The following is a 22,698-nucleotide window of genomic DNA, read 5'->3' on the forward strand; positions in this document are numbered from 1 at the left end:
TACAACATATCAATTTTTTTACTTCATGACAGTGCCCATTTAATTATCCCGTATGGTGAATGACGTAAACTTTTAAAAATTTTAAAACTTCAAAATTGCTGCATTTTTGTCACATTTTATTAAAATAAAAATTTATAAAAAATAAAAAAGTAAAACCTAAGTAAAAGTGGTACCGATAAAAACTACAGATCACAGCGCAAAAAATTAGCCCACATACCGCCCCATATACACAAAAATGATAAAGTTATAGGTGGCCAACATAGGGCAATTTCAAACATACTAATTTTGTTAAAATAGTTTGAGATTTTTTTTAAGCGGTAAAATTATAGAAAAGCATATATCATAGGTATCATTTTAATCATATTGACCTACAGAATAAAGAAAACATGTAATTTTTACTGGAAAGTGTATAGCGTGAAAACAAAACCTTCCAAAATTTGCTAAATTGCGGTTTTTAATTTTCCCACAAAAATAATATTTTTTGGGTTGCGCCGTACATTTTATGTTAAAATAAATGATGTCATTACAAAGTAAAATTGGCTTTGGGTTTCATATAGGTCTGTGGATGGAAATATAAAAGAGTTATGATTTTTAGAAGGCGAGGAGGAAAAAACAAAAATGCAAAAATAAAATTGGCCTGGTCCTTAAAGGGGTACTCCGGCACTTAGACATCTTATCCCCTATCCAAAGGATAGGGGATAAGATGCCTGATTGCGGGGGTCCCGCCGCTGGGGACCCCTGTGATCTTGCACGCAGCACCCCAGTTTATAATCAGATCTTGCACGCAGCTGTCACGCCCACTCCCATAGGCTTGCATTGTGGGGCGGAGCGTGACGTCACACGGCGGGGGCAGAGGCGTGACGTCACACGCCGCCAGCCCTGTGGTCGCCGGTAATGAGACCCGGAGCGAACATGCTCCAGGGACTGATTTTAACTGGGGTGCTGCGTGCAAGATCACAGGGGTCCCCAGCGGCGGGACCCCCGCGATCAGGCTTCTTATTCCCTATCCTTTGGATAGGGGATAAGATGTCTCAGCGCCGGAGTACCCCTTTAAGGCCAAAATGGGCCTGGTCCTTAAGGGGTTAAGGTCAAAATGGGCTTGGTCCTTAAGGGGGTTAAATAGAAAGTTTCATCATGCATCTTAGAAACAAGGCACTTAAAGGAGTATTCTTAACTCAGAAAGTGAAGGCATATCAATTGGGCAATGGGGGTCTGTAGCCCCATTATCATCTTCCCTGTACAGCAGCACCGTCTACTTTGCAAAGTAACTGCAGCACAGATCTATTGCGGTTGCAGTTCCCTGCACAGCTGGGTGGCTCAGCGTGTTTCTGTGCAGAGAAAAACAGTAAGGGTATGTTCACACAGGCTATAGATGTTTTTGACTTGTAAAAATTCAGAGATTCCCATGTCAACAATAGTAGTCTGAATACTTTTCCAAGACACTGGCCCTCATTTACTATTCTAAACCCGACCTCTTTTGTCGGGTTTTTTTGTCGCATCTTTGTCTGCGCCATGTCGCAGACATCGTGCGCCAGTCTGCGACACTATGCGACATTTTTTCCCGACGGACCCGATGTGGATTCTCCCAAACCCGAAAAAGGGGCGTAACCCGACATTTCTGAGCTTTCCCACGTATTTATTAAGGTTTCCAACCCGAATTTGTTGAATTGTTGTGGATTTTTTCCCGACAGCTCAGAGGAGTTGGAAACCAAAACCTACAAAACCCACGTGCGACAAACAGGATGCGACATAATAAAAAATACCAGGGGAAAAAAGCAGTCGGGTAAGAAAGCAACATAGACTTACTACCCGATTTTCTTAGTAAATGAGGGCCACTGTATTTAATGCCTTAATGTGTGGATACCTACTGCAGGTTACTCACCAATGGGATATCTACGCCCCACAGCTCACCACCTAACTTGCAGTTGATCTGTAACAGGATTTTCTGTGCTATGCTTCTCATTTTCTGTGGATTAGAGATTGTTCTGGAGTTCACCACCTGTAAATTAAAATGTACAAATAAAATTAAGTATGACGAGGGGCATGGAGTGCATAGACTAAATCGGAAAAGAAATGGTTACTCCTTGGGCCTTCGTGTGGATACCTCATGCTCAGGGTAACAAAGAAGCAGATTATTTTTTGTGTAACTAAACTATAACATTGTTATATATAACATTTCGAAAATGTCAGTCACATCCTTTTACCCTCCAATCCCTAGTCTGGTGTGTGTGTGTGTGTGTGTGTGTGTAAAGGGACAATTATCAGTGTCTTTTTTTAACATGAATATAACCCGGTGATCAGATGGTAAGTGTGTGTCTATATTCTCAGCTGTTATTGCTGGGTAGCCATGACCAGCCATACGCATATCCTGCACAGGTAGGATCCCACAGTGAAGTTAGTGCATGTGGCCAATGAATGCATGATTTTGTTGGTAATACTCTGCAGCTATTAGCCAATGCATGCAGATAAAGGTTTTGACCATATACACTACTCACACCATAAGCCCCTAAGGATAGTCTTATGCCTATCTCTATCTTATATGAAGGATAGCCTTATGCCTACCTCTATCTTATATGAAGGATAGTCTTATACCTATCTCTATCTTATATGAAGGATAGTCTTATATCTATCTCTATCATGTATGAAGGATAGTCTTATGCCTATCTCTATCTTATATGAAGGATAGTCTTATATCTATCTCTATCTTATATGAAGGATAGCCTTATGCCTATCACTATCTTACATGAAGGATAGCCTTATACCTATCTCTATCTTATATGAAGGATAGTCTTATATCTATCTCTATCTTATATGAAGGATAACCTTATACCTATCCCTATCTTATATGAAGGATAGCCTTATACCTATCTCTATCTTATATGAAGGATAGTCTTATATCTATCTCTATCTTATAAGAAGGATAGTCTTATACCTATCTCTATCTTATATGAAGGATAGCCTTATATCTATCTCTATCATGTATGAAGGATAGCCTTATACCTATCCCTATCTTATATGAAGGATAGCCCTATGCCTATCTCTATCTTATATGAAGGATAGCCTTATATCTATCTCTATCATGTATGAAGGATAGCCTTATATCTATCTCTATCATGTATGAAGGATAGCCTTATACCTATCTCTATCTTATATGAAGGATAGCCTTATGCCTATCCCATGCAGGCTTAAACCCCTTCACTGTTTTTGCATCTCCCACTTCTGCAGGAAGGCTATTCCATGCATCCACTACTCTCTCAGTAAAGTAATACTTTGTCATATTATTGCAGAAACCTTTCCCCTCTAATATAAAACTATGTCCTCTTGTAGTTTTCTTCTTTTAAATATACTCTCCTCCTCTACCATGTTGATTCCCTATATGTATTTAAAAGTTTCTATCATATCCCTTCTTTCTCGTCTTTCTTCTATACATGTTATGATCCTTTAACCCTTCCTGATAAGTTTTATCCTTCGGTCCATGTACTGGTTTAATAGCTCTTCTCTGAACTCTCTCCAATGTACAGTGGGGCAAAAAAGTATTTAGTCAGCCAACAATTGTGCAAGTTCTCCCACTTAAAAACATGAGAGAGGCCTGTAATTTTCATCATACAGTGCCTTGTGAAAGTATTCGGCCCCCTTGAACTTTTCGACCTTTTGCCACATTTCAGGTTTCAAACACAAAGATATAAAACTGTAATTTTTTGTGAAGAATCAACAACAAGTGGGACACAATCATGAAGTGGAACGAAATGTATTGGATATTTCAAACTTTTTTAACAAATAAAAAACTGAAAAATTGGGCGTGCAAAATTATTCAGCCCCCTTAAGTTAATACTTTGTAGCACCACCTTTTGCTGCGATTGCAGCTGTAAGTCGCTTGGGGTAGGTCTCTATCAGTTTTGCACATCGAGAGACTGAAATTTTTGCCCATTCTTCCTTGCAAAAAAGAGCTGGAGCTCAGTGAGGTTGGATGGAGAGCGTTTGTGAACAGCAGTTTTCAGTTCTTTCCACAGATTCTCGATTGGATTCAGGTCTGGACTTTGACTTGGCCATTCTAACACCTGGATGTGTTTATTTGTGAACCATTCCATTGTAGATTTTGCTTTATGTTTTGGATCATTGTCTTGTTGGAAGACAAATCTCCGTCCCAGTCTAAGGTCTTTTGCAGACTCCATCAGGTTATCTTCCAGAATGGTCTTGTATTTGGCTCCATCCATCTTCTTATCCATTTTAACAATCTTCCCTGTCCCTGCTGAAGAAAAGCCCAGACCCTGATGCTGCCACCACCATGTTTGACAGTGGGGATGGTGTGTTCAGGGTGATGAGCTGTGTTGCTTTTTACGCCGAACATAACGTTTTGCATTGTTGCCAAAAAGTTTGATTTTTGTTTCATCTGACCAGAGCACCTTCTTCCACATGTTTGGTGTCTCCCTGGTGGCTTGTGGCAAACTTTAAACAACACTTTTTATGGATATCTTTAAGAAATGGCTTTCTTCTTGCCACTCTTCCATAAAGGCCAGATTTGTGCAGTACACGACTGATTGTTGTCCTATGGACAGAGTCTCCCACCTCAGCTGTAGATCTCTGCAGTTCATCCAGAGTGATCATGGGCCTCTTGGCTGCATCTCTGATCAGCCTTCTCCTTGTATGAGCTGAAAGTTTAGAGGGACGGCCAGGTCTTCGTAGATTTGCAGTGGTCTGATACTCCTTCCGTTTCAATATTATTGCTTGCACAGTGCTCCTTGGGAAATCTTGGGGAATCTTTTTGTATCCAAATCCGGCTTTAAACTTCTCCACAACAGTATCTCGGACCTGCCTGGGGTGTTCCTTGTTCTTCATGATGCTCTCTGCGCTTTAAACGGACCTCTGAGACTATCACAGTGCAGGTGCATCTATACAGAGACTTGATTACACACAGGTTGATTCTATTTATCATCATTAGTCATTTAGGTCAACATTGGATCATTCAGAGATCCTCACTGAACTTCTGTAGAGAGTTTGCTGCACTGAAAGTAAAGGGGCTGAATAATTTTGCACGCCCAATTTTTCAGTTTTTATTTGTTAAAAAAGTTTGAAATATCCAATAAATTTCGTTCCACTTCATGATTGTGTCCCACCTGTTGTTGATTCTTCACAAAAAATTACAATTTTATATCTTTATGTTTGAAGCCTGAAATGTGGCAAAAGGTCGAAAAGTTCAAGGGGGCCGAATACTTTCACAAGGCACTGTAGGTATACATCAACTATGAGAGACAGAATGAGAAAAAAAAAATCCATAAAATCACATTGTCTGATTTTTAAAGAATTTATTTGCAAATTATGGTGGAAAATAAGTATTTGGTCACCTACAAACAAGCAAGATTTCTGGCTCTCACAGACCTGTAACTTCTCCTTTAAGAGTCTCCTCTGTCCTCCACTTGTTACCTGTATTAATGACACCTGTTTGAACTTGTTATCAGTATAAAAGACACCTGTCCACAACCTCAAACAGTCACACTCCCCACTCCACTATGACCAAGACCAAAGAGCTGTCGAAGGCCACCAGAAACAAAATTGTAGACCTGCACCAGGCTGTGAAGATTGAATCTGCAATAAGCAAGTAGCTTGGTGTAAAGAATCCAACTGTGGGAGCAATTATTAGAAAATGGAAGACATCCATTACCAGATAATATCCCTCGACCTGGGGATTCCACGCAAGATCTCACCCGTGGTGTCAAAATGATCACAAGAACGGTGAGCAAAAATCCCAGAACCACACAAGGGGACCTAGTGAATGACCTGCAGAGAGCTGAGACCAAAGTAACAAAGATTACCATCAGTAACACGCTCAAACAGGGACTCAAATCATGCAGTGCAGACGCATACCCCTACTTAAGGCTGGGTTCACACTACGTTTTTCAACTACGGTTCCCGCATACGTTTTCTATCAAAAACCGTATGGGGGAAAAAACGGATTGAACAGTATGGGAAAAAGTAAACCTTATGGGTTTTTAAACAGTATACTGTTTTTAAAAGTGCATACAGTTCCGTCAGTTTTCGTAGAAAAAAAACCCATACGTTTTTGAAAATTTTGTCCATTTTTAATGGGAGGGGTCTTGGGTGGGGACTTCAGGATTCAAAAGCGCATGTGCAAAGTAAAAACGTATACGTTTTTCCCGTATGGAACCGTATACATGTGCGTTTCCCATTGACGTCCATGTTTAAAAAAACGTATGCAGTTGCAGTACGGTTTTTAAACCGGAGACAAAATCGTGGTCAACCACGGTTTTGATTCCGGTTTAAAAACCGTACTGCAACCGCATACGTTTTTTTTAACATGGACGTCAATGGGAAATGCACATGTATACGGTTCCGTACGGGAAAAACGTATACGTTTTTACTTTGCACATGCGCATTTGAATCCTAAAGTCCCCACCCAAGACCCCTCCCATTAAAAATGGACAAAATTTTCAAAAACGTATGGGTTTTTTTTCTACAAAAACGGACGGAACAGTATGCACTTTTAAAAACAGTATACTGTTTAAAAACCCATACGGTTTACTTTTTCCCATACTGTTCCATCCGTTTTTTTCCCCATACGGTTTTTGATAGAAAACGTATGCGGGAACCGTAGTTGAAAAACGTAGTGTGAACCCAGCCTAAGCCAGTACATGTCCGGGCCCAGAATGGCATATGGCCAGATGAAACCAAAGTAGAACTTTTTGGTAAAAACTCAACTCGTCGTGTTTAGAGGAGAAAGAATGTTGGGTTGCATCCAAAGAACACCATACCTACTGTGAAGCATTGGGGGTGGAAACATCATGCTTTGGGGCTGTTTTTTCTGCAAAAAGACCAAGACGACTGATCCGTGTAAAGAAAATAATGAATGGGGCCATGTATCGTGAGATTTTGAGTGAAATCCTCCTTACTGTATGTCTATTAGTATGTATATGTGATTGTTTTGGTAATGTCTGTAATTCAGGTATTTTTGTTATATAAAATAATAAAAATATATATAAAGTAAAAAAAGAAAACCTCCTTCCATCAACAAAGGCATTGAAGATGAAACGTGGCTGGGTGCTTGAGCATGACAATGATCCCAAACACACCTGCAAGGCAATGAAGGAGTGGCTTCATAAAAAGCATTTCAAGCTCCTGGAGTGGCGTAGCCAGTCTCCAGATCTCAACCTCATAGAAAACCTTTGGAAGGAGTTGAAAGCCCGTGTTGCCCAGCGACAGCCCCAAAACATCACTGCTCTAGAGGAGATCTGCATGGAGGAATGGGCCAAAATACCAGCAACAGATGGTAAAAACCTTGTGAAGACTTACAGAAAACGTTTGACCTCTGTCATTGCCAACAAAGGGTATATAACAAAGTATTGAGATGAACTTTTGTTATTGAACAAATACTTATTTTCCACCATAATTTGCAAATAAATTCTTTAAATATCAGGCAATGTGATTTTATGGATTTTTTTTCTCATTATGTCTCTCATAGTTGAGGTATACCTATGATGAAAATTACAGGCCTCTCTCATCTTTTTAAGTGGGAGAACTTGCACAATTGGTGGCTGGTACTTTTTTGCCTCACTGTATCTATATCCTTCTGGAGGTACGGTCCCCAGTACTGCACACAATACTCCAAGTGTGATCTCACCACGGCTCTGTACAGCAGCATTAGCACTTCCCTCTCTACTGTTTATACCTCTCCCTATACATCCATGAGCACTTGTGATTTATAATCACACACCGTTATATATAAAAGTTACATCAAAAAAGAGCAGGCCGGAGTTCCCAAGGAACTGAAGTCATAGGTGCCAGGATCGTCCCAGGCCAACACTTTCCAGGGTTCCCCCACACTGGAAAGAAGGGACGATGCCAGAAAACAATGCAGAGTGTGTCACAAGAGGGGGATACGGAAGGACACCACCACTCAATGTGACACTTGCCCTGATCATCCAGGCCTCTGCATTAAAAACTGCTTCAGGGAGTATCACACTGCCATGCAGTACTAAATTTTCCCTTTTCATTTTATTTAAAGGGGTTGTGCGCTGCCCTGCCTTTCGGACCTCCGCACGTAGCATCCGGAAGTTCATTACTCCGAACGCTGTGTGCGGGCTTCCGTGTTCGCGGCCACCGGGTGTGATGTCACGCCCGCCCCCTCTACCAAAGTCTATGGGAAGGGGGCGTGACAGCGGTCGCGCCCCCTTCCCATAGACTTTCGTTGAGGGGGCGGGCATGACAACACGAGGGGGCCGGGCATGACGTCATGCCATCATGCCCGGCGGCCGCGAACACGGAAGCCCGCACACAGCGTTCAGAGTAATGAACTTCCGGACGCTGCGTGCGGAGGTCCGAAAGGCAGGGCAGCGCACAACCCCTTTAATTTCATTTCCCATATATTGACCCTAATGTACCAAGTCCAGAGTACATTCCAAATTTTAACCCCATAAAACCACTAAATGGCCCAAAAAACTCTTTTATAAAAAAAAACAAACAAAAAAAAAAAACCTGATAAGACCTCTGGGGATATTTTTTCCAAAAATGGGTCACTAAGTCATTATCATTGGGGACTTTTTTATGTTGCCTCAAATGTGCAGTGCTCTCTTCCCACCTGAGCGGGTGCGCATTTGAGGCAACTGATTAGCGACGGCCACACACATCACAATTCCAGAATGATGATTCAGAGCACAGGGTTTGGGGTGGGCATATTTTTTAGTTTTGGCTATGCTCTGAGTCATCATTCTGGGAAAATAACCTTTTTTATGATTTTACGTCCCAGTGTACCCCAAGTTAGTAACTTAGTGTACCCAATTTTAGTAATTTACCCCATGTAACGCTCCTTGAGGGGGGGGGGGGGGGTCCCACTGTTCTAGCTCCATAGGCAGCTATGAAAAAGCTCAAGGCCCCTGACTGCGCTCCTGCTCTTCCGTGACCGGTGTGCAACCGCAGAGTTGTTTACGCCCACATATGAGGTATGTCATTACTTCAAAGAAATGTATTTACAAATTTATGGTGACATTTTCTCCTGTTACCACTTGTGAAAATGAAAAACTTGCGGTAACCCCAGCATTTAAGTGTAAAAAAAATAAATAAAAATTTTTCCTTTTCACATCCCACATAATGAACATTTATCAAACACCGGTGGAGTGTTAAGGCTCACTTTACCCCTTGTTACGTTCCTTGAGGGGTGTAGTTTCCAAAATAGTATGCCATGTTTTTTTTTTTTTTTTGCTGTCCTGGTACCATAAGGGCTTCCTTAATGGGACATGCCCCCCAAAAACCATTTCAGCAAAATTTGCTTTCCAAAAGCCAAATGTGACTCCTTCTGAGCATTGTAGTTTGCCTGTAGTGCACTTGACGTCCACACATGGGGTATTTCCATACTCAGAAGAGATGGGGTTACACATTTTGGGGGGCATTTTCTCCTATTACCCCTTGTAAAAATTTTACATTTGGGGGAAAATCAGCATTTTAGTGAAAAAAAAAATAATCATTTACACATCCAACTTTAACGAAAAGTTGTCAAACACCTGTGGGGTGTAAAGGCTCACTGTACCCCTTGTTACGTTCCTTGAGGGGTGTAGTTTCCAAAATAGTATGCCATGCAGGTTTTTTTTTTTTTTTTTTTTGCTGTTCTGGCACCATAGGGGCTTCTTAAATGTGACATGCCTCCCAAAAATCATTTCAGAAAAACTCATTCTCCAAATTCCCACCGTCGCTCCTTCTCTTCTGAGCCCTCTACTGCACCCACAGAGCACTTGACATCCACATGTGATGTATTTCCTTACTCGCGAGAATTTGGGTTACACATTTTTGTAAGATTTCTCTCCTTTTACTCCTTGTAAAAATCCAAAAACCGGGTCTACAAGAACATGCCAGTGTAAAAATGAAGATTTAGAATTTTCTCCTTCAATTTGCTGCTATTCCTGTGAAACACCTAAAGGGTTAACAAACCTTTTGAATGCCATTTTGAATACTTTGAGGGGTGCAGTTTTTTTATAATGGGGTCATTTATGGGGTATTTCTAATAAGAAGGCCCTTCAAACCCACTTCAAAACTGAACTGGTCCCTGAAAAATTTCGATTTTGAAAATGTGAAAAATTGGAAAATTGCTGCTATACTTTGAAGCCATCTGATGTCTTCCAAAAGTAAAAACATGTCAACTTTATGATGTAATCATAAAGTAGACATGTTGTATATTTGAATCAATATATCATTTATTTGGAATATCCATTTTCCTTATAAGCAGAGACCTTCATAGTTAAAAAATTCAAAATTTTCAAAAAAAATGTCATCAAATTTTGGAATTTTTCACCAAGAAATGATGCAAGTATCGACAAAATGTTATCACTAACATAAAGTAGAATATGTCACGAAAAAACAACTTCGGAATCAGAATGAAAAGTAAAAGCATCCCAGAGTTATTAATGCTTAAAGTGACAGTGGTCAAATGTGCAAAAAATGGCCAGGTCCTACAGGAATATCCCTCCAGGAATATCAACTCCGTTACAAATCTTTGTGTCATCAACAAAAAAGACATACCTTATCATCGAGACCTTCTTCAATATCACTGATAAAGATATTAAACAAAACGGGTCCCAATACAAATGCCTGAGGCCCCACTGGTAACAAGACCTTGCTCGGAATATTCTACATTGACTACAACCCATTGTTGTCTGTCACTCCACTCAACAATATGGGAGTCCAAGCTCAAAGACTGCAGTTTTTTGATAAGTCTTCTATGTGGGACATCTTCATTTACAAGGTGTCTTCAAACTTGTGATGGGTAGGGGTTTCTCCAACAATCATCTAGTTATTCATTATTCTTTAACTTACTTTTAAACTCTGGATTTCCCCTGAAAAAATATCTTTTTTTTTTAGGATCAGACCGCAGGTCCGCATGAAGATCATTGTAGTGTTTTCTGTCTGATCTGGGCACTCAACTAGCCCTAGGAACAGTTTATCTTTCACAGCTGTGCCAAACATGATAACCCATACCTTGTTTCAATACACTGTTGCAGAATAGGGCCCCACAGTGAAATGGTTTACATTCACATTGTTAAACTTGTAAATGACATCACAGTGAGGCAGTTTCCCCAGTGCACAAAAGATCCTTATTCCTTAGGGCTAATCTGCACCATTGAATGTGTACTTCAGTTTGTTTCTGAAAAAGATGCAGCACCGGTAAAACTAAAAGTATGTGGTATGACTGGGTGAGGGACGTCACACAGTGTGTCAAAGGCTAATGGTGCTATAGTCTAAAATGCAATGTACTATGTAGTAATTGCATTGTAGAAACAACATCATGTATGTCCTGTACTACCCTCTCAACTGAAAAGTTCTACACTGACCCAGTTACTATCACTATGCCTGCAATAAATGGGAAAAGATAGGTCAATGTCTGCATAAGTAATAAATACATTTTAACAGCACCAGTTTTCCTAAATGCACATAAGTAATCTAGATTGGGCTGCCACTTTGACATGTCATTTACAAGCATGTCATCTCCTAGATGTTTTATTTTAGTCACCAAATTAAAAACATTAATAAGATTAGTGACATGATCTCCCTGAAGTAAACCCATGTTGTTTCTCATCATGGAATCCATGTGGTTGTAGATGTTCCACAATAATATCCTTTAGTATGGTTTCCATTCATTTCCCCACTATTGATGTCAGGCTTACATAGTACACATACACTCACATAGTACACGCAAGAGTGTGAATTTCTTTTTGCATGCACAAGATTGACCCCATTAAAGTCGACGGGATTAGTAAATATGTGTTGGTGTCTGTTCTGCTGTGTTTTCTGGCCCTGAACTGAGCCTATAATGGAGCCTCTGACGTAGATGTGAAGGACGCCTTATTTGTCTGCAAAGTAGCTCTCCTCCAGGAGGGAAAGAACTGGCTCTTTAGCGCCACCTATTGGAGGTTTTATAAGTGTACGGCAAAAAAATTTTTCAGAGACTTCAGGCTATTGTAAACTGCAGGTTTTTGTCCGAAGCTGGCTTATTAACTGCAGGAAATAAACATTTTTCCACATTTTTATCAGATTACTCCAACACCTAAAGTGAGTTTCTGATGATGATGATATATGTCCATTTATTTGTATGCAACTTCCTAAAACATTCAGCAAATGGATACACAACCTTACTAGTCTAATGAAAAGAACATACCGTATCTACTCAATGCCGTTGACGACGACACACAGGGATGTTCATGCGCAGGGACATCACGGACGTCTCCAATCCCTGTGCGTCGTCGTCAAGGCAACGTCACTAGTCGGTCCGCAGGTTCAAGACCACTGAAAGGAATTGACAGGTGGAGAGTTCACTCGAGCATAAGTCGAGGGGGGCGTGTTCAGTGCTGAAAAACTCAGCGTATACTCGAGTTTTAATAAGTATGTTCCTAAGTAAAAGTATTGCATACAGCAGTGGTCTTCAACCTGCGGACCTCCAGATGTTGCAAAACTACAACTCCCAGCATGCCCGGACAGCCGTTGGCTGTCCGGGCATGCTGGGACTTGTAGTTTTGCAACATCTTGAGGTCCGCAGGTTGAAGACCACTGGCATACAGGTTTAGTGTTTGATATATCCTTACAGAAGGATCCTTACCTGAGAAGGGACAGGGGTCTGTACACAGCACAACTTCTTTATGGCACCATAAAGGTCATCCCTGGTCCCAGATATTATGCAAACAATAAGCTGCACTTTTGCCTATTGATCAATACAAAACACAGGGTTAATTTATTACAAAGTACTAAATGAATCCTTGAGAAACTGAATTATGCTATTGAAACCAATAAAAAAGTAAAAAAAACTAACACAAAAAACAAACAATGGGGGAGATGTATCAAACCATATGCAAAGGATAACTGGAGCAGCTGCCTATAGAAACCAATCAGATTGTTATTTTCATTTTAAAAAAGGTCTAAAGAAGCAATCTGTCTGCTCTTTCCTGCAAAGTTTGATAAATCTCCCCCAATCTATTTTTCATATGCCCGTTTCTTTGTCTTCCGTCCAGGCCATAATGGTCAACTTCTCTCTTTGTGGGGGGCTTTGAGAATTGTGGGGCTCCCACCTCTAAAGTAAAATGTTTTATTCCATGTACCACAGGCCTGTTGATATTGGTTATTCGGGACACCCTGGGGGCTCTGTTGAATGTTCTTTCTTTATGCTGGTTATCTGATTTTCATTGGCTTGTTCTTACTATGTTGTTTGCTTCTTACTCTTATATTATGCTTGTTTACCCTTATAATAAAACAAATTTGACAACCAAACTATTTGTCTTCTATTTCAGCCACAGCCTGTTTTTTTAAATTAAGATATTTGGCCAAGTCCAAGCAGACTAACAACTACTTGACAACACGATTTGTAACCACCACTCGAGCACACAAGGCTACATGTAAAGTAGTCACAGTATCTGATCTATATGGGATTGCTAGTCCAGCTATTTCATGAAACATCAATCTTTTCCGGACCATCCCACAAAGGAACTAGAAAGCCAAGAAACAGAACAAAAGTATATTCAGCAATTATTCAGAATGAGTGTTAAAAGAATCTTGCAATGGTGTTGAGCAATGTACAGTGATCCCTCAACTTACAATGGCCTCAACATACAATAGTTTCAACAAACGATGGTCTTTTTTGGACCATTGTAACTTGAAACCAGACTAAACATACAATGCTACAGACAGTCCAGATCTGTGAAACATGTCAATGGCTGGAAGAACTGACCAATCAGAATGGGCATTTACACCTGTACTACTGAAGTGCATGCACTGACTGTCTGGTAGCGTCTCCCTACAATACAGGGAGGTACTACATGTTCTATACTACTCTTTACCTGTGCCACGGTTAGCTGCTCCTTTGGATACCAGGTAAGGGTGGCTACATTTTGTGTGTACTGTACAGGACCCTGAAGAAGCTCCTGTCCTCTATATACACTAGTCTTTCCCAACCAGGGTGCCTCCAGCTGTTGCAAAACTACAACTCCCAGCATGCCTGGACAGCCTTTGGCTGTCCAGGCATGCTGGGAGTTGTAGTTTTGCATCAGCTGGAAGCACCCTGGATAGGAAACACTGACATAGATCGTGATTTACAGCTTCCAGCAGATCTTTCTTACTTTTATATGTAAGGACTTGTTTTATTTATATTAGTTATCTACTTATTTTTCTTTAATTTTCACTTTTTCCTATTTTTGGATGACATTTTGGTGCCTTTAGAACCAATTACCAGGTTTCAATATACAATGGCCGTCCTGGAACCAATTAATATTGTAACTTGAGGGAGCACTGTATGTTGTTTTTTTCATACATTTACACCCAAGGTTATTCTGCCCATCCCCCAGTAGCATGATCAAGTGAAATGACTTTGGTAAATGCAAACCTATGTTATGCCCCTTTTTTATTTTTAACTGTAGGCTATGTTCAAATGTCAGAATGTTCGCATAGAATATCTCTGTGCAGAGACCGCTCGGAAATGCGCAGTCAATGTAAGCGAGTGGCTTGGATGAAGGTCTTCTGGTACGACAACATTTCATATTTTGCAGAAATTGCAGAAATATTTCAATTGCATGCAGAGACTCCACATTCCACTGTGACAAGTCCCTGTCAGTGCACAGGCAAAATAATGTCAACCAGGTGCGGTCACGCCACATAAGAGTGTTGAGGAATGTACCTGAGCCAAAATAGACAGGAACAAATAGTGTCAGGAACTGTCCAGAGCCGCATAGGTTTTCTATGGGGATTTGCTCCTGCTATGGACAGTTCCTGATATGGATAAAGTTGGCAGCAGAAAGCACTCTGGTCAAAATGGAAAGAACTTCAAAATTTTCCTGGAGCATACAGCAGTTGATAAGGGTAAGATTTTTTTTTTTTAAATAGAAGTGATTTACAAATCTGTATAACTTTCTGACACCAGTTGATCTGAAAACCATTTTGTTCCTCTGGAGTTCCTCTTTAACCCCTTCCCTCTATAGGACTTATGCATACATCCCAGCACCCGACACGTTCGTGGGCTGGGAGGTATGCATACGTCCTAGCGATCTCCTGCACTGCCGCGGACAGCGCAGGAGATCGGCAGCGGGACCCGGCTGTCAATCACAGCCGGAGTCCTGCCGCAGATGCCGGGGCCGCGGCATTAACCCCATAGATGCCGTGATCAATCCTGATCAGTTGGCGCGCTCCCCCTGTTCACCAATGGGTGGCGCCGCGATACGATCGCGGGTCGCCCTTGGTTGCTATGGCAGCAGGAGGTCAGATAATGACCTAGTGTCTGCCTGCTACGGAAGCCTAAGGCTGGGTTCACACCACGTTTTGTTAAATACGGTTCCCGCATAAGGCTGGGGGGGGGGGGGGGGGGGGGGCGGGGCTTAATCGCTTGCGCCCGCACTCAGCCGTATTCGGGAACAGTATTTCATGCATGTCTATGAGCCGACCAGAGTGAACCGCAGCCTCCGGTCGGCTTCGCTTTCGGCTGTATGCGGTTTCCCGACCGTAGGCAAAAACACGGTCGACCACACTGCGGTTCACTCCGATCGGCTCATAGACATGCATTAAATACGGTTTCCGAATACGGCTGAGTGCGGGCTCCGCAATTAAGCCCCACCCCCTCCTCCCAGCCGTATACGGGAACCGTATTTAACAAAACGTGGTGTGAGCCTAGCCTAAGAGAACCAGCCACAGGCTGGATCACACAGGCTGTACAGTGTGCAGCTGATCGGGTCATACTGTGCTGCAGTACAAATGTATTGCAGCATAGTGTACAAAGTGTAAAAAATAAAATAAAAAGCATGTACTGTATAAAAAAAAATAAAATAAAAAAATGCCCCATTCCCAATAAAACTATATTAAACAAATATATTAAAAAATATCCCGCACAGTGAACACCATAAAAACAAAAAAAATCAAAAACAACAACAAAAGCGTGCAAAATTCGCCAATTTTGGTACAAATAGTGGAATAAAAAAAGATCAAAAGGTAGCACGTATCGCAAAAATTATACCAATGAAAAGTACAGCTCATCCTGCAAAAAAAATAAGCCCTTACCCAATGGTGTCAGACAAAAAATAAAAAGGTTACGGCTGTTGGAAAATGAATGGCAGAAAAAGAATTTTACTCTGAAAAGGAAAAAGAACATAGAAAGCTGTATAAAATGGGTATCGCCATAATCGTACTGACCCACAGAATAAATATAACATCACTTTTACCGCACAGTGTACACCATAAAAAAAATAAAAAAAACGCCAGTTTCCAGGTTTTTTTACAATATTTCGGAGTTTTTCACAAAAAATGTTGCATGTGCCAACAAAAATGCACCACTTATATAAAGTACAATATGTCACAAAAAAACAATATCAGAACCGCTCTGCTCAGAAAAAGCGTTCTAAAGTTATTACCATTTAAAGGGGTACTCCGCTGCTCAGCGTTTGGAACAAACTGTTCCAAACGCTGGAGCCGGGAGCTCATGACGCCATAGCCCCGCCCACTCATGATGTCACACTCCGCCCCCTCCTATAGACTTGCATTGAGGGGGCGGAGCGTGATGTCATGATGGGGCAAGGCTATGACGTCACGAGCTCACGGCACTGACCGTTTGTTCCAAACGCTGAGCAGCAGGTTATCCCTTTAAAGAGACATGTCAAATAAAAAAAAAAAAAAAAAACAGCCCGGTCATTAAGGTAAAAAAAAGGGTCGGTCCTTAAGGGGTTAAGTTCTCATTAATTTGAAAATATGGAAGGGAAATAATGTATCTATGTCAAAGGCAGAATGTTTATAGGCTGTGGACTATAGTTACAAGACATGAACAAATATTTCTACTCTTTCTATGATGCCATGATTAAGGGTCCAATGGATCCAAAAATGTGTCAGCGTTGGTATACCATAGGCTGGTGTTTTGATACAATAAAAGTACTTCTTATACTGCATCCTACGTGCCGGACTGTCTTCATTTTCCAGATTCTACTGAAACAGGCTGGAGATGCTGCAGGCCAGTGGATGTGAACTTCTTGTTGAGAGGAGCGGTGTCTGATCTGTTCACCAATCTGGCCTGGAAGAATAGCCAAAGTCCCTGCAGTGTGTTGTGTTGCTTTAACTCCTGTCAACCTATTGAAATCAATGGCTGCCCCTTATGAGACAATCCTTGTCACTGTCACTAAACAGAACACTGTTCTTAAAACAAAAAGTGGGAAATATATAACATATTATAATTTAACCCTCCCAGCTATGCCCCTTGCCTTTCTTTTTCCATGTAAAATTTAAAAACACTGACCCTCCAGATAGGGCTGGTGGTTGTACATTTCTGTTATTTGTCACCAGAGGATTATATGCCTCATCTGTGCTCTCAGCCCCATAAAACACAAAATTGTGTTGCATAGATAACAAAACCACATAGATACCATCTTTCCCTGAAAATAAGACATCCTCCGAAAATAAGGCCTATTGTTCCTTTTGCATTCCAGCTAAATATAAGGCCTCCCCACGAATATAAGGCCTCCCCTGAATATAAAAAAAAATCAACATCGGACCTCTCTGTACCTTAGCAGCGGGCACTGAATGACGAGTGACGCCCCTGATGTTACGCAGGGGGACAACACTCATCATCCCAGAACCCGCGCCCTCACACCAGGACTACGGTAGTCGCCACCTGCTCCTCGCTCTGCGACAGTGAGTGAGTTGCACAGGGCAGAAGGCGGCAATGTGTGGTAAAGGGGGAGGGGATGTGAGGTGTGTTTGGAGGAGAGACTCATGAACCCCACTAGATTCCCTAGACTAATCCAGTGGACTCAATCCACTGGCACAGGGATGATGCTGAGGGGGAGATACTAAATAATCCACTGCACACTGTGGATTCTTCTTCATGAAAAATAAGATATCCCCTGAAAGTAAGACGTAGCGCATCTTTGGAAGCAAAAATTCATACAGACACTGTCTTCTATTCGGGGAAACAGGGTAGCTTCTGGTGAGATCTCCAAAAATTGTATGTTACTCTTTACATCCTATAGTGTCAGCCAAGGGGTTGGAAAAAAAGTAATGACGAAAATACAATGCCGTCACGCCCCTTCCTATAGACTTGCATTAAGGGGGCGGGGTGTGATGTCACGATACTCTGTCCCCGTCGTCGGGAGGCATAACACTGAGAGCCTCCAGCGCTTCCTGCAGTGCTTACAGGTGGGTGCTGCATGCTAGATTGCGGGGTTCCCCAGCGGCGGGACCCCCGCGATCAGACATCTTATCCCCTATCCTTTGGATAGGGGATAAGATGTCTTGGGGCCGGAGTACCCCTTTAACACCCCACAGGTGTTTGACGACTTTCCATTAAAGTCAGATGTGTAAATGAAATTTTTTTTTCTTTCACTAAAATACAGTTTTCCCCCCTAATTTTCAATTTTTACAAAAGGTAATAGGAGAAAATGCCCCACAATATTTGTAACCCCATTTCGTTTGAGTATGGAAATACTCCATGTGTGGATGTCAAGCGCTCTGTAGGCACACTACAATGCTCAGAAGAGAAGGAACCACATTTGGCTTTTTGAAAGCAAATTTAGCTGAAATGGTTTTGGTGGGCATGTCCCATTTAGGAAGCCCCTATGATGCCAGAACAGCACAAAAAAAAACCACATGGCATACTATTTTGGAAACTACACCCCTCAAGGCAAGTAACAAAGGGTACAGTGAGCCCTAACAACCACAGGTGTTTTTTTTTTCACTAAAATTACGTTTTTCCCCAAAATTAATAATTTTTACAAAATTAGAAAATTTCCCCCCAAATTGGAAATATGGAAATATCCCATGTGTGGATGTAAAGTGCCCTGCAGGCGAACTACAATGGTCAGAAGAGGAGCGCCATTTAGCTTTTGGAGAGAGAATTTGTTTGGAATGGAAGTCAGGGGCCATGTGCATATAACAAAGCCCACATGGTGCCCGAACAGTGGACCCCACCCCCCCGTGACCCCATTTTGGAAACTACACCCCTCAAGGAATGTAATAAGGGGGGCAGTGAGCATTTACACCCCACTGGCGGGTGTAAGACTTTTTGAACAGTGGGCTCTGTGAATTAAAAATTGGAATTTTCATTTTCACGGACCACTGTTCCAAAAATCTGTCAGACACCAGTGGGGTGTAAATGCTCACTGCACCCCTTATTGCATTCTGTGAGGGGTGTAGTTTCCAAAATGGGGTCACATGTGGTGGCGAGTTCCACCGTTCTGGCACCATGGGGGCTTTGTAAACGCACATGGCCTTCAATTCTAAACAAATTCTCTCTCCAAAAGCCCAATGGCGCTCCTTTTCTTCTGAGCTTTGTAGTTGCTCGCAGAGCACGTTACATCCACATATGGGGTATTTCCTTACTCAGAAGAAATGGTGTTACAAATTATGGGGGGCTTTTTTCCTTTTACCCCTTGTGGAAATAAAAAATTTGGGATAACACCAGCATTTTAGGGGAAAAATATTTTTTTTTTCATGTCCAACTTTAATAAAATTCTTCAAACACATGTGTTACGTTCCTTAACCCCTTAAGGACCGGGGGTTTTTCCGCTTTTGCATTTTCGTTTTTTGCTCCTTGCCTTTAAAAAATCATAACTCTTTCAATTTTGCACCTAAAAATCCATATCATGGCTTATTTTTTGCACCACCAATTCTACTTTGTAATGACGTCAGTCATTTTGCCCAAAAATCTACGGTGAAACGGGAAAAAAAACATTGTGCGACAAAATTGAAAAAAACCCGCTGTTTTGTAACTTTTGGGGGCTTCCGTTTCTACGTAGTACATTTTTCGGTAAAAATGACACCTGATATTTATTCTGTAGGTCCATACGATTAAAATGATACCCTACTTATATAGGTTTGATTTTGTCGGACTTCTGGAAAAAATCATAACTACATGCAGAAAAATTAATACATTTAAAATTGTCATCTTCTGACCCCTATAACTTTTTTATTTTTCCGTGTATGGGGCGGTATGAGGGCTCATTTTTTGCGCCGTGATCTGAAGTTTTTAACGGTACCATTTTTGCATTGATAGGACTTATTGACTTATGCACTATTTTGCACTTTGGAATTTTTTTGCGCGCACGCCATTGACCGAGCGGTTTAATTAATGATATATTTTTATAATTCGGACATTTCCGCACGCGGTGATACCATATATGTTTATTTTTATTTACACTGTGTTTTTTTTTTATTGGAAAAGGGGAGTGATTCAAACTTTTAATAGGGGAGGAGTTAAATGATCTTTATTCCCTTTTTTTTTTTTCACTTTTTTTTTGCAGTGTTATAGGTCCCATAGGGACCTATAACACTGCACACACTAATCTCCTATGCTGATCACTGGTTTCTCATAAGAAACCAGTGATCAACGATTCTGCCGCATGACTGCTCATGCCTGGATCTCAGGCACTGAGCAGTCATTCGGCGATCGGACAGCGAGGAGGCAGGAAGGGGCCCTCCCGCTGTCCTTTCAGCTGTTCAGGATGCCGCGATTAGCCGCGGCTATCCCGAACAGCCCGACTGAGCTAGCCGGGAACTTTCACTTTTAGCCGCGCGGCTCAGCTCTGAGCGCGCGGCTAAAGGGTTAATAGCTGCGCGCTATTAGAGGCGGGTCCCGGCTTCACTATGATGCTGGGCCCGCCGTGATATGACGCGGGGTTACTGTGTAACCCCGTGTTATATCAGAAGAGCAGAACCAAGGACGTACCGGTACGTCCTTGGTCCTTAAGGGGTTAAGGGGTGTAGTTTCCAAAATTGGGTCACATGTGGGAGTTTTTTTTTTTTTTTTTTTTTGATGTTCATGTCAGAACCGCTGTAACAGTCAGCCACCCCTGTGCAAATCACCCCAAATGTACATGGCGCTCTCACTCCTGAGCCTTGTTGTGCGCCTGCAGAGCATTTTACGTCCACATTTGTGTATATGTAGTGTTTAACCCTTTATTTTGTGTAGTATAGTGTTTTTAGGGTACATTCACACGGGCGGGGGTTCACAGCAAGTTTGAGCTGCAACTGAAAATTTGCTGCATCTCAAACTTGCAGCCAGAAACTTACTGTAAACCCCCGCCCGTGTGAATGTATCCTGTACATTCACATGGGGGAGCAAACCTCCAGCTGTTGCAAAACTACAACCCTCAGCATGCAGTGAAAGAAAGGGCATGCTTAGACTTGTAGTTATGCAACAGCTGGAGGCATACAACTACAACTTCCAGCATGCTCTCTGGCTGTCCGTGCATGCTGGGGGTTGTAGTTATGCACCAGCTGGAGGCATACTGGTTGCAAAACACAGAGTTTGTTACTTAACTCAGTGTTTCCCAACCCTTGTGCCTCCAGCTGATGTCACGGACTTCCGTTCCGGTGGTCGGGACCCGGACCCTCCAGCGCTTCCCGAGCAGAAACAGGTGGGCACTGCATGCTATATTGCGGGGGGTCCCCAGCGGCGGGACCCCCGCGATCAGACATCTTATCCCATATCCTTTGGATAGGGGATAAGATGTCTAGGGGTGGAGTACCCCTTTAAAAGGGAGTGCTACTGATCTCATCTTGTTACCTGTATAAAAGACACCTGTCCACAGAAGCAATCAATCAGGAGTTTGCCATCTGCCAAATCATTAAGATGTTCATTGGCACACTTCAAACGTGCTTGTACATTTGCTTTCTTAAGCAGGGGGACCTTACAGGTGCTGCAGGATTTCAGTTCTTCCCAGCGTAGCATGTTAGCAATAGTCTTCTTAGTGACTATGGTCCCAGCTGCCTTGAGATCACTGACAAGATCCTCCCGTGTAATTCTAGGATGATTCCCCACCGTTCTCATGATCATTAAAACTCCACAAGGTGAGATCTTACATGGAGCCCCCGACCGAGGGAGATGGACAGATATTGTGTGTTTCTTCCATTTGCGAATAATCGCACCAACTGTTTTAAACTTCTCACCAAGCTGCTTGGCGATGGTCTTGTGACCCATCAGCCTTGTGTAGGTCTACAATCTTGTTCCTGACATTCTTGGACAGCTCTTTGGTCTTGGCCATGGTGGAGAGTTTGGAATCTGATTGATTGATTGATCAAAGGGTTATCTGACAGAGTGGACTGCAGGCAGCGTGTTTTACATAATTCTGGGGTGTAATCAAAGCTGACATCACAAAAATGGTACAGCAGTGCTTAAAACATCATATGGCGGTATGAAATATAGTGCCAATATGGTTTCATTCATTATTTTAATTGCTTTTGTGGACAGGTGTCTTTTACACAGGTGACAAGCTGAGATTAGGAGCATTCTCTTTAACCCCTTAACGACCACGGACATAGATGTACGTCCTGGTTTGGCGGTACTGCCCACATCAGGACGTACATTTACATCCTGTGTATGACCGCGAGCATCGGAGCTGTGCTCGCGTTATACACGGTAGGTTCCGGCTGCTATCACCAGCCAGGGACCCGCTGGTAATGGCCGACATCCGCGATCGTGCGGATGTCCGCCAATAACCCCTCAGATGCCATGATCTGTACAGATCACGACATCGGCGGCAACGGGCATAATAAAATAGATGATTGGATCGCCCCCAGCAGCGCTGCCGCGGTGATCCGATCATCTGTAATGGCTGATGGAGGTCCCCTCACCTGCCTCCGGCCATCTACCATACTCTCCTGCTCTGGTCTGAGATCGAGCAGACCAGAGCAGGAGATAGCCGATAATACTGATCAGTGCTATGTCCAATACATAGCACTGAACAGTAT

General features: G+C 42.1%; 1 protein-coding gene across 5 annotated transcripts in view; it reads right to left on the bottom strand.

Annotated features, from left to right (window-relative positions):
* PIWIL2 (piwi like RNA-mediated gene silencing 2) overlaps positions 1-22,698 on the bottom strand; it is a 204,614-nt gene that overhangs the window by 15,769 nt on the left and 166,147 nt on the right. For all 5 annotated transcript variants that reach the window (XM_056571072.1, XM_056571068.1, XM_056571070.1 and 2 more), the window contains 2 exons: positions 12,593-12,694; positions 1,883-1,999 (listed from right to left, as the gene is read on the bottom strand). In XM_056571072.1, the coding sequence (XP_056427047.1) occupies positions 1,883-1,999; positions 12,593-12,694 (219 nt within the window). The remainder of the gene's footprint in view (positions 1-1,882; positions 2,000-12,592; positions 12,695-22,698) is intronic.

The sequence above is a fragment of the Hyla sarda genome, chromosome 4, assembly GCF_029499605.1.
Source record: "Hyla sarda isolate aHylSar1 chromosome 4, aHylSar1.hap1, whole genome shotgun sequence".
NCBI lineage: Eukaryota > Metazoa > Chordata > Amphibia > Anura > Hylidae > Hyla > Hyla sarda.